The following is a 12,358-nucleotide window of genomic DNA, read 5'->3' on the forward strand; positions in this document are numbered from 1 at the left end:
ACACCTGCTGTGACACGGGACCTCGGTTTTTTAATGTTGAGGTTTTAAGTGAAATATTGTTTACATGATTTGACAGCAGCGAACTCAGACTGACTCTCTTATCAGATTCACTGCTTATACGTTCTCACGGATTTTTATTCACATCTAATGAGCTGTTTGTTGTTCTTATAATCACCGTGGTCTAGTTTGTAAATTGAGTTAATACATAACATTAGTACCAGCAACACGCGTTCTCTTTATTTCTTATGAAACTAAGAAATATTACAGGTTTTTGTTGACTCATCCGAAGGACCGCCCCATTTAGTCGCCAGTACAAGCAAGGGGTACTGAGGACCTATTTTAACGCGGATCCCCACGGGACCTACAGCAGAGAATGCAGGTAATTTCTACTAAAGCTGCATTTTTTTGACTAAATAAAGTAAAATTTTGAAAGTTTTCAATTTCAAAATATTGTTGTACATTTCATTCATATCAAATTTCTACAGCAAAGAAAGGAGAAAGTACGCTTATACGAATGGAAAGTGGATGATATGTACATCAATACTTTCAAATTGAAAACTTTCAAAATTTTGCTTTAATTAGTCAAAAAAAATGCAGCTTTTAGTAACAAATAATCTGAAAAATATTTAAAACCACTAGTGGATTCAAACCCGCGATCTACAGTTCAGCAGTCGACACGCTAATCTAATGACCTACTCAGCGATGCAGTATCAAATCTAAAAGAAATAGATAAATATTGCTGACATTTATATTCAAGGAAGTCAGCCACTTTATGACGATGTATGGTGTGTGAATGGCATACAACAACGTACATGTAATAGAATATTGACATAAATGATATAGAAAGTAAAAAAAATCCACCAGTACTTAATATGACTTTCCACCTGTTGTACATGTAATTTCAACATACGAGTCAATTAAAGAATTGGTGCTCAAAGTAGAATGAAGGGGGATACATATACATAGCATACAAATTTTGATAAATGAAGATAACGGTGGGGTCCAACAGGTGCCCGACAGCGTGTCGACAACCCGACAAAGCGCATTAAAGGACACATTGCATGTTTTTAAACTTTTTAATTTTTTCAGCAAAATTAATTCATTTCATGCTTAAAACTACTTTACATGTGTTTTAAATGAAACAGTTTGCGTAGTTTTCGAGTTTGAAAGCGATGAAATTCAAATCTTGCAATATGCATATTTTCTTCGATAGTTTACGCGCCATTATCTGTGACGTCATATGCGACCTCGAGCGAGAAGATTTGAAAACAGTTGATAGCCATTTCATAAACAGATTAGATTTAATTGACAAACAAACAATTATCACATTAACAACTTGTAAATAACACTGCATTAGGGTGTTTTGTGCCGTTTAAGGGTGTACTTGCTGTCAGTAGAGAGGATTTGGACTGTATCTTTTTTAACTGTCGAAGGAAGGTATGAGGGACAAGACGTGAATATTTTTTGTCGGCACAACGACTTTGCCATAAAAACCCCCAGTAGAATTTGTCCCTGTACTTTTTAAAACAAACACTTGGACAAAGACGTAGATAAACTGCGAGAAAATGGTTCTATCGAAGCTACGCACTGTTACATATAGACCTACGGCATATGCTTTCCGTTCTGCTCTCGAATTCAATACACACTCGCACCAAATGACCTTCACCTTGTAACAACATGTAGGCAGAACTTTGCTAGCAGTGTCTACCAACTGGTAGTTTTAAAAAAGAAATTTAAAGATAAAAGATAATTGAACTTTCAATTATAAATAATAAAATATAATATTTCCCGACTTTCAATTGAATTATAATGCTTTCATTTTTTTTTAAGGAACGCGTAAGTGTTTACAACAACAGTACGCCGCGCTCCCACTTCCTAAGTAACAACGTGTTGATAACAAAAAATAATGATTAGGCGTAATAAAATTGTTTTAATAAAATAATTTAAAAGTATTGTGATTTTCACAATAAGTTTGATTATTATTATTATTATTATTTTCCGAAATGCTCCCGTGACAGTAGGCCTAGTTGTCAATGATACATAATCGTATCATAATTTAGGCCTATCTAACTTCTCCAAAAATAAATTTAATAATAATTGCACTGTTTATTTTAGAAAAGCAACAACGCTAATTACAGTTGTTTACAGAAATGGCATTACCAAATTGTGTTTAGACAGTGATCCCATGTAAACATTATTTACTCGCAAATTTATGCAGATTTCATACTCGCTTTTCTCGCTACATTTGGGTCGCTGTTTGTATGCACTGGTGGCTAAAAGATATAAGACTCGGGAAATTTGTCAACATCGAAATAAATGTTATCCATGGTAAATAAATTAGGCCCCTAAAACCCGAGCATTTAAAAATATCTAACACTACTTTTACAACAAGTTGATCGACGAAGGTCGCATATGACGTCACTGTACCATGTGACTACCTATCTAATTAACTAGGCTTTTTGAAATCGGGGCTTAGATTTAAGTCCGTATTGTAGCTAATTATCGCAATACTTCAGCGAACGAACTATTACAATTAATTTCTATAAGCATAAGGAAGACAAAATGTATATAATTCTGTATACTTTGAAAACACGAGATGTGTCCTTTAAGTGACGAAATGTGCGTGGGTTATTTAAAAAAAACAAACCTGGGGCTTATACAGGTAACTACATGCTGGTTTACACAGAAACTGACAAGATACATGTATAAGCTTTTCTCTGAATGTTGGTAACATCTTGCAGTACAATGACTTACTAGGACCGAAGGATCTAACTTCGCGTACTGAATGTTGGACAGTGATAATAATGGTCGACATTATTATCACCATTGATCATCATCATAATCATTATCACCCATAATCAACACCACAATTAATATACATATTTACATGTAATGATCAATCTAATTAGAATCATACCCTTTGGTCCGCTCACGTATTTTGCTACATGTGTAACAGTGTAGTGATATATACCGGTATGAGAGGATCAAAGGCTCTATTGTTTGAATGATACAATGCTACATTTTAAAGTATTAAAAGTGCTCCAATAATGTTCTCATCACTGGTCGTGTGTAATAGTAGACAACAAATAAAACTTACGTTCTTCTACTTTGATGACCGTGACATTAAAGGAACATTCTGAAATAAAAGATATTCATTCTCGTAAAACATGACATCATACAAGTATTCAATTTTACCTCTATTGTGTGCGTGAGCGTGTGTATGCGTGTGTGTGCGTGAGTACGTATGTACGTCTCAGTTAAGAAAATAGAATCGTGTCTAAATCCATGGCTAAATGCTGAGACGTCCTTGAACAAGAGTGGTCTACAGATAGATAAGTGCATGCTCGAAACAGCAGATGATCGTATTTCTAAAAATCCTACTGTACCGACATTACTAAAGAAGCTCATTATGACGTATGCAAAACTTAAAAGTAATTCCTAAACGCTCCGGCGAAAACATTTCACTATTTACAGTATACTTCTACGATGTAAATCAATAATAAAACGCAAAATATATCAGGTTCCATCCATGGACATTTCAATTGTTTCATGTTATTTCATTAAGTTTTAACATAATTATGATTAAACTGAGCTTGAAATATAAGAATCTAATATTTCTCGCCATTATGTAGAAAACTTCGTGAACGCTCTAATTCTGATCAGACTAATCTCCTACAAAATTAATACAATAAAAACATGCGTGCTCAAGGTGCATTTCTTTACAACATAAAAAAAAAAATCATATTTTACTTATGTATGCATGCTGCAGGTAGCTGCAGAACCGTAGCTCTCTGGGTCTCTCCCACCCCCCACCCACCCTCCCGGAGAGCTACAATTCAGCAGCTACGATGTAAACTGATCAGATTCACCGATGTTTCAGGTAAGTTTATGAAGAGTGGAAAATACAAACTAACCTCTGGCGTTAGTTAAAGATCCAAGGAAGAGTAGAAGGACCGGCAGAAACTCAATCATTACATCCATTGGTGAATATGTATGTGCATATCTAGAAAACACAAATTCATCAATTACTGATATATACAACATTTGGTTTAAGTAAACAGTTATACGAAGAGTAAACGAAATTAAAATATTCAATGTTTCTTTGTTCCTCTCACAAATTACTGATACAATAATTAATTAATGACGAATTAATTAACAGGACAGAAACTATGTGTCTGCATCATCATCGACTGGTGTTTGAATTTCAGTGTGTGAAAACCATGCTTGTATGGCATGTCAAACATTGCAATATTTGATCTTTTCCATTTGTATTGTTAATGTTTCATTTGCTTTTTTTTTTTTTTTTTTTTTTTTTTTAATTCTATTGTATATTTTACATTTGTACATGTATTCTATATGGGGTTTTTTTTGGTTGGTTTTCAGTTTGTATAAATTTTCATTTCTATTCTATTGTAAAAAAAAAAAATCATATCCAGCAGGCATTTATATAATTTTCATTTATATTATATGGTTTTTCAATTGTGACGTCACAGCAATGCGTCAAATTCGCTCATGGATGCCATTGTATTACATCCGAGATCTATGTCGAGTGCGCGAGACATTCGAGGAGTTCCGATTGCCCTTGACACCAATAGGGGTTATCTACTCCTTACAATGTACCAGTGTTCCAAGTTTGATTTCTATCAAGGAAAGGGTTTTCCGGATTTTGAGCGGACAGTATCTTCCTATGTCTAGTGAAGATTGAACCTTGCCCTTTTGACTTCAAAATCAATAGGGATCCTTTTCAACCCATATAACCAACCCACATGTGAAATATCATTACGATCAAGTCAAAGGTTCTCAACATATTGAGCAGGCAACATATGATCTACCGACCGAAGGACCGACATACTGACGGACAGGTGCAAAGCAATATGACCCTCTTCTTTGAAGGAGGCATGCTTATACAATACAAACGGAAAATATAGAATAGAAATGGAAAATTATACAATACAAATTAATGGAAAATATAGAATACAAATGAAGAAAGGCTGATAGGCCTTTATATCGGTGATCTGAGTATTAGTTACAATATCACTAGTCCATACTGATGAAAGTCTTTACATAATACATGTATACTATATGTTATATCAACAGTATATAACCCTAGAGTCAAAACTCTGAGGTTGAACAATTAACAATTTTGGTACACCTTTTTCTGCTTTTCCTAAATATGCATTTAGGTTGTTTTTTTTTATTATCCACTAAATTAAAAAAGTAAATCTTTCAAATGATAAAAGACAATGATCACTATTATAATTTTGGCCCCACCCTGGAACCAAAACCCTGCAGAATTTACAATTTTGGTAAAGGACTAGTACTACCTGCTCCTTCAAAACATCTATTAAGTTTCAGATTATCATCAATAAAGAATATATTATTCAAGTGTTTTACACATAAACACTATACATATACCAACTATGGTCCCGCCCTGGAGTCAGAACCTCTACCTCGGGGATCTTAAAAATTACAATTTTGGTAGAGAATTTCTTTGTAAAGAAGAATATCTTTTTTTTTAAATATTGAACAATTTTAAGCAGTTTTAGCCCCGCCCCTAAGGCCCCTGGGGTGCAGGAGTCCTGAAATCTACATGTACTATTTACATGTATGTCCCCCTGTCCCGAAGATGCTTCATACCAAATTTGAAAAGAAATTGAATGGTAATTATCAAGAATTTAAAATTGTTCAGTTGTTCACTCTGGACGACGGACGCAATAGGTCACCTAAGTGACTTGAGTGACCTACAAATTATACAATACAAATGGAAAAGACCAAATATTGCTACGTTTGGCATGCCAGGTTGGCTTGACACGCGATTTCAAGAACCCCGTGGTTTTGTCAACATGCTCTCTGATATCGCAACAGAGCTCTTTACACAACAAAGTGCATCGTCATAACGAATCGATATTCCAAAGATACACCTTCCACAGAAGCCCTTTATGAACATGTATATATCATTATATATTCACATATGACTTATCTCTCTACATTGTGTGTAAAATCAGAGCCTTCCATCTGTGCAGAGTGCTCTACTGGATTTATATTTATATATTAAGATCGAGGTCATTCAAAACAAAGGTATAGATATATATTGCAGACATAGTCAAAATCGAAAGTAAACATAGCTTTTGAAGTACATGTATTAGTCAAAATCGAAAGTAAACATAGCTTTTGAAGTACATGTATTAGTCAAAATCGAAAGTAAACATAGCTTTTGAAGTACATGTATTACCATTTTGTTTTGAACTGGAAACCCCTCTCCTTCATCTTGGTAAAGATAGAAGACAATCTTTATAATTGGTTTCCTAAGTATTTCTAAATTCCAGATTTTAAACATGGATGGCCAATGTGAAAAAACCCATGAAACACTGATACTAGGTTGCTCTGCCACAATTTATTACTGTACAAACACTTACAAAACTACTTTCGCTTTGCTCATAAAGAAATCTACAGATTCTTAATAATTTGTTTTAATTTTGTTCTCCATACTTACAGGGATGATTTCCCATCACATGTTCTTCGTTGCATGGACAGCGGTACCATGGACAGCTAAACGGGAAATCGATATTGCTAACAAGGACACAAACAAATGGTCCGGGACTCCACTGTTAAATCTGCAGAGCAAAGATAGGACCTGTCACACTCACATGATGCAAAGTTAAAATGATATTCACGTATGAACGATGATTAGCGAAGCATTACTTAATTAAACAATATCTTGCTATGCATGCATGCTGTGAATGGACAATCTGCAGGACGTATTATATACACCCCCTTTCACCATGTTTACTAAATAATAGTATCATTAAAAAAAAAACCCACCATTTTGACATCGTACTACAATGCGTGATGTCACAAAATTTATATTTTACATTTAATTTTTTGGACAGTAATTAACATGTCAACCGGTAAGCATTCACTTAATGAGGGATATATACTTATAATAACAACTATACAGTTGTCAGAGGTATATATAAGAGACAATATGTAGGCTTTAAAAATATACACGCAATATGTTATAATGGAAAGAGCCATATAGGAGAGACTATCAGACCATATCTGTATAAAGGGCCTTGGTTTATTTACCAAACTTTTGCCTCCATCCTTTGATTATGCTGTTATTTGTTGTTATAATAAGGACCCCATCGGAAATATTCGTGGGTTATCATTAGGTGCAAATCAATGCAAAGATTCAACATGTATCTGTGATAATTAATACATTTATTTCATTTCAACTTTGCATAATATTTTTAGATAATACTGGATCTCTCTCTCTCTCTCTCTCTCTCTCTCTCTCTCTCTCTCTCTCTCTCTCTCTCTCTCTCAACTTGTAACATAAAGCATTGTAACATTAACGCTTTTGCAAAATCCATCCTTTAAAGGACACATGACACAAAAAATTATTTGTCTCTAATCATTGTCTTTATAATCCTTAAGTCAGATTCTCACATTGAATCTGTTAAACAAGCATCTGATAACAAGGCACAGCTGGAAATAGTAATCTGTAAACACCAGCCAAAGCAGTTCTGCGAGCAATGCCGACAGTTAATGAGATAAGAGTCACGTGTGTGTTATATACGTCAGAGGTGAGCTTCTTGCAAATTCTCACCGTAACGTATTCAATACAATGGCTGAAGACTTATCAGAACTCTGATTTATTTAAGATATACCAAATTCAATTGCAGTAAAATATTATTGGAAATCCTGTAATAAACTTAAACTTTGATATTCACATTTGCAGCAGATTTAGGTTGTTGATCCTCCTTCCCCCCCAAGCTCTAAATTGCTAAACATATATAAATATGTACCAGTATGTATATCATGTATATATTGAAAAAAAAATCAACAAAAATTCCGTATATGTCTAATGAATTGACATCATGGCATTCTGAACCCCTTATCTATAAAAATGTATGTCACATATAAATAATGTAAGAAACCTACCATAAAACGAATGTAGGAAAAAAAGTCACGGATGAAAAATCACAGGAAAATAAGTCACAGGAAAAAAAGTCACAATATATATTTTGTATAAAAATCATAGATGTATGAAAAAAAGTCACAATATATATTATATTATATGTATAGGGGAAAATTCATAGTATATATTTTGATAGAAAAGGGTCACATATACAAAGGGGGAGAAAGTCACAGTATATATATTTTGAAAGAAAACTATATATATATACCTTGGGTAGGCCACTCAGCATCGGGTACAGCATCATCTTTTAACTGAGCACGAGCATTAGGATAACCTAATTCAGCTAACCGGGGTGGATAACGAGAATACTGATCTGGCGTAAAGTGTTTCACATATTTTACTGTATTTGGTTAATGTAAGGTCTCTTCTATGACAGTAATGTACCCATGCTTTTTGAAGACCTGCATCTTTGGGGAAGCGAAAAAATGACACATTTTTGTCCACTTTTGAAGAGGTTGAACAATTATAAACAGCTCAATACGGCATCCTTACAAACTATATGAACAAAGAAATATGAGTGTGCATGTTCTTTGTTTATGACAGCATTTAACCCATTACTGGTAATATTAGGGAAACTGTTTGTCTTTGATCAGTGATAAGAAAGATTTATAGTATCTCTTCTGTAGAAGCATATAGCATCTCTGTGCTGTAGCTCATCTCTGACGTCACCCCGACTGTTTCCGATCTCTGGGGTTTAGAATATGCATATTGAGGTCAGGCTGCTTATCAGTACAGTGTTACAGCTTTAGCTGTGAAACGGATGCGTGTTTAACAGATTCAGTGTGAGAATCTGACTTAAGGATTATAAAGACAATGATTGCAGATAAATAATTTTTTGTGTCATGTGTCCTTTAAGAAAATCAAAAGTGATGATGAAATAATATTGCGCGAATTTAACAGTATAGCATGTTATCAGGATATATATACATTTACAGTGTTTAGCCATTGTTATCTACCTATTGTATGTCTGTATATTTAATCAAGAAAAAACCCAACAATGATGTTATATCTGTTTACAGCATGTGATGTACAAAATACAAAGACGTGGCAACAGTGACAATAGCAGATGGTGGTGGATGGGCAGTTTTTAATCAACAAAAAAATTAACAAATCTAACTATTTCTAATAAATCATTTAGTCAAGAGGGACATTTCAAAGCAAAATGATATTCATCTTCTGATGTTATGATAGCCATTTCCTGTGAATGCGCTACAGTCGTAAACAATGCACATATGAGTCATGTATATTGTCAGATTAAAGCTAAATTAGTGAAAAAGTATTACCAATACCGGAGTAAACCCTCCATGTTCAAGTTTATACAACTACATGTATTAAGTGTGAACAATGTTAAAGAACTTTGTAACTTGGGAAAATTTATTTGTGAAGCTTGTGAACTAAGAACAGTCTATAATATGTAATTTGTATCGTCATTCTCCTTTTTTACTATCATTATACTATTGTATTGACATCTGCTAGATGTCTTTGTAAGAATTGGCCGTTTATTTTCAGCCTTGTAATTATTACCCATGATCAATTTTGTTATAATGCTATAAGATGTACGTTTTTCGCAATAAAGAATTATGGAATCTTGATAAATAACAATTATAATGTACGTCTAGGTTTTGTAATGCTGAGTACGGCTGAACTTCCGACAGAAAAATTTCTATAAGAAATGAATTAATTCTAGAAAACACATAACGAGCTTCTTGAAGTATGCCGATGTGAGGATTAGCGGTTCATGCGCACTTGTACATTTGTATTTTCATAAATGAAATCTATTTCTTATAAATTCATAAAACATATTATCAATTTGGTACATATTACGCTTTTTGTAAACTACTTTGCACTTTATAAGCATACTCTGCTGTAAATTATGTCATAGCCTAAAAATGAATTTTGCCATCAAATTCATTTATAAAAGTAGATAAAGCATATACATTATAAACATATATACTATGTTTCTAGGAATGAATATCTACTAAGATTGCATATTATGGCGGACCATAGGAGGCGTACTTTATACAAATCGGTAAAGAAGTTGTCCTATGTTTCCCTCTTTTCTTTAAAATCCCCATTATACCAACAACTTTCTCATTCATTCCTTATACTTATAATTCTTGATATTAAAAAAATGGTTGTTGTGTTGTTGTTTTTAAGTATAGACCTTGACAGAAACAATGCAAAAAAAAATAAATGTTTAAACACACAAAAACAATGGCTAATCTTTGTATTTTATCAATTTTCTTGTATTACATGGTTACAACTACGGACATGAAAATTATCAGGTCACAACAAATAATTATTTAGAAATAATGTAAAATCATTGTTTTTATGGAATGGACAAATCCACAAAAAGCAGGGGAAACTGAAATACAAAGATAAAAGAATTACTCTCAACGTCCCAGTCTAGGGCTGAAACGATACGCCCCCTTCATGATGCGATACATATCGCAATGATTATGCAGCGATTCAATATTTTCAATACGATACAATGTACAGAAGAAACCAATAATAACATTGAAGAAAAATTAATTACCAACATTCATAATCATAATTCTAAAAGCAAAATGTTTCCAAACTGCCAAACGGTAAGATGCCTGTTGGCTCTGTACTCTGCAGTTTAAACCGATAAAGTTCATTATTGTTTTCGTCAAACTCAAGGCAAACATCAGTCTGAATGTTATTGGACTCTATGTTGTCCCTCATGCAGGTATGTTAGATAATATTAAAGTACAGACCTGTCAAGTCTGATGTATTTTTTTTCTTTCTGAACGTGTTTGTAATAAACGTATCGAAAATCAAGGCAATAAATCAAACATTGAATTGAGCATTTATATTGAACAGTATCGATATTTCGGTGAATCGTTTCAGCCCTACGTCCCACCAACATGCTTATTTTTCTCAAATCACGAAAATTTGACATTAGAAAAATAAGTATTCCTACAATTATAAAACGTTGAACAACTGTTGAATAACCGATCCCCGAATTGATGAATTTCATTTTACAGTGTGCATTTTCAACAACAGAAATGCTTTCAAAGTGTCTTTTATCTAATAAAGAATTTTCCAAAATCATTTTTTTGCAATACAAGCAGCAATGTAAAAGTACATGTGTAACTAATCAGAAACAACGATGTCAGTTCTTCAGCACATTCATACCTCTATATGGAGATAAATGAGATTTCTCATATTATCCAATGGTAAAAAAACTACTATAAAAACATTTACAGAATCACGTGGTTTATTTAGATATCTAATTATATTTTTTTAACAATGTCGTTCGGCTCGAATAGCCACAGTATAGATACATGTATATTAATTGTATATATTGGCAGTAATTCGTGATCTTCGCGAACGTGTAATTTCATATGACAAAGTTGTGCTATATATTCGTCTTCAAACGTTCTTAAAATTTATATCTCAGATAATATCAAAGTCTGTTAAATGGGATATACCGTAATACACCGACGTTTTACTCGTCCTTCTCGCCAGGGATAACGAGGTACTTTTTCACCAGGAGATTTGAGATATTGATTTTTGATTCACGGAATCAACAAAAAGCTTTTCAATGCACAACTCAAAGAAACATTTGATAAAATTTAAACATTTCCCAAAGTTCTGTTCCCAGCCTACATATATCGAATCACTTGTGCTTTATGTTTTCAGTTCGACGGTTTTTTTTTTTTTTTTTTGGTTTTTTTTATTTGGTGTTCTTTTTCCAGTCTGTTTTCCTTAAACAAAAATATACGAACTAACTTCATCTGATTACGGGCTGTATAAAAACCAGAAACGGACAAAGGGCATCTGTTTTACCGATGCTTCATCTCTTTTGTAAGTGTATTATCTGAAACATCTGTGGGATTCTTTTGTAAGAAAGGGGTTTATAAATTACAATCAGTATGTTACACAAATCAATTGATTCATAGATATACCGAATATAATTTCGTTTGAAAAATACGCATTTGTAACTTTCAAGAAGTATGTTTATTTTTAATTAATAATATACCCTATTATTAATTAATAATGAAATTAATTAATAATATACCTTAGAGGTTTGGTTTTCTGTGGTCATATCAGAAGCATTTCACATGGGATGGTGCACAACTTTCTTACATTGTAATATATTTCATTCGCTTTTCCCCCATTCTCTCTTTATTACTGTGAAAATACATGTACAATGTAAATTCAATAAGGATTTTACAAGGGCTGAGCTGATTCTAATTCATTGTTGTTTATACCCTCCCCCCCCTCTCTCTCTCTCTCTCTATATATATATATACAGAATTCATGTATATATCTAAGAAATTCATGTATATATATAAGAAAATAAGTTCATAAAAGCATTGGAAAGGCCACGACACTGTTGATTATCTAAAC

General features: G+C 33.2%; 1 protein-coding gene and 1 long non-coding RNA gene across 17 annotated transcripts in view; one reads left to right on the forward strand and one right to left on the reverse strand.

The window, feature by feature from the left end:
* LOC125677531 (uncharacterized) overlaps window positions 1-12,358 on the reverse strand; it is a 71,277-nt gene that overhangs the window by 9,350 nt on the left and 49,569 nt on the right. For all 16 annotated transcript variants that reach the window (XM_056158605.1, XM_056158604.1, XM_056158602.1 and 13 more), the window contains 3 exons: window positions 6,494-6,614; window positions 3,915-4,003; window positions 3,098-3,136 (listed from right to left, as the gene is read on the reverse strand). In XM_056158605.1, the coding sequence (XP_056014580.1) occupies window positions 3,098-3,136; window positions 3,915-4,003; window positions 6,494-6,543 (178 nt within the window). In that variant the 5' untranslated portion in view covers window positions 6,544-6,614. The remainder of the gene's footprint in view (window positions 1-3,097; window positions 3,137-3,914; window positions 4,004-6,493; window positions 6,615-12,358) is intronic.
* LOC130052737 (uncharacterized) lies at window positions 6,496-12,246 on the forward strand. Its single transcript, XR_008801120.1, has 2 exons — window positions 6,496-6,674; window positions 9,001-12,246. It is a non-coding gene; the product is annotated as an uncharacterized LOC130052737 (long non-coding RNA).

This window comes from Ostrea edulis, chromosome 3 (assembly GCF_947568905.1).
Source record: "Ostrea edulis chromosome 3, xbOstEdul1.1, whole genome shotgun sequence".
NCBI classification, from domain to species: Eukaryota; Metazoa; Mollusca; class Bivalvia; order Ostreida; family Ostreidae; genus Ostrea; species Ostrea edulis.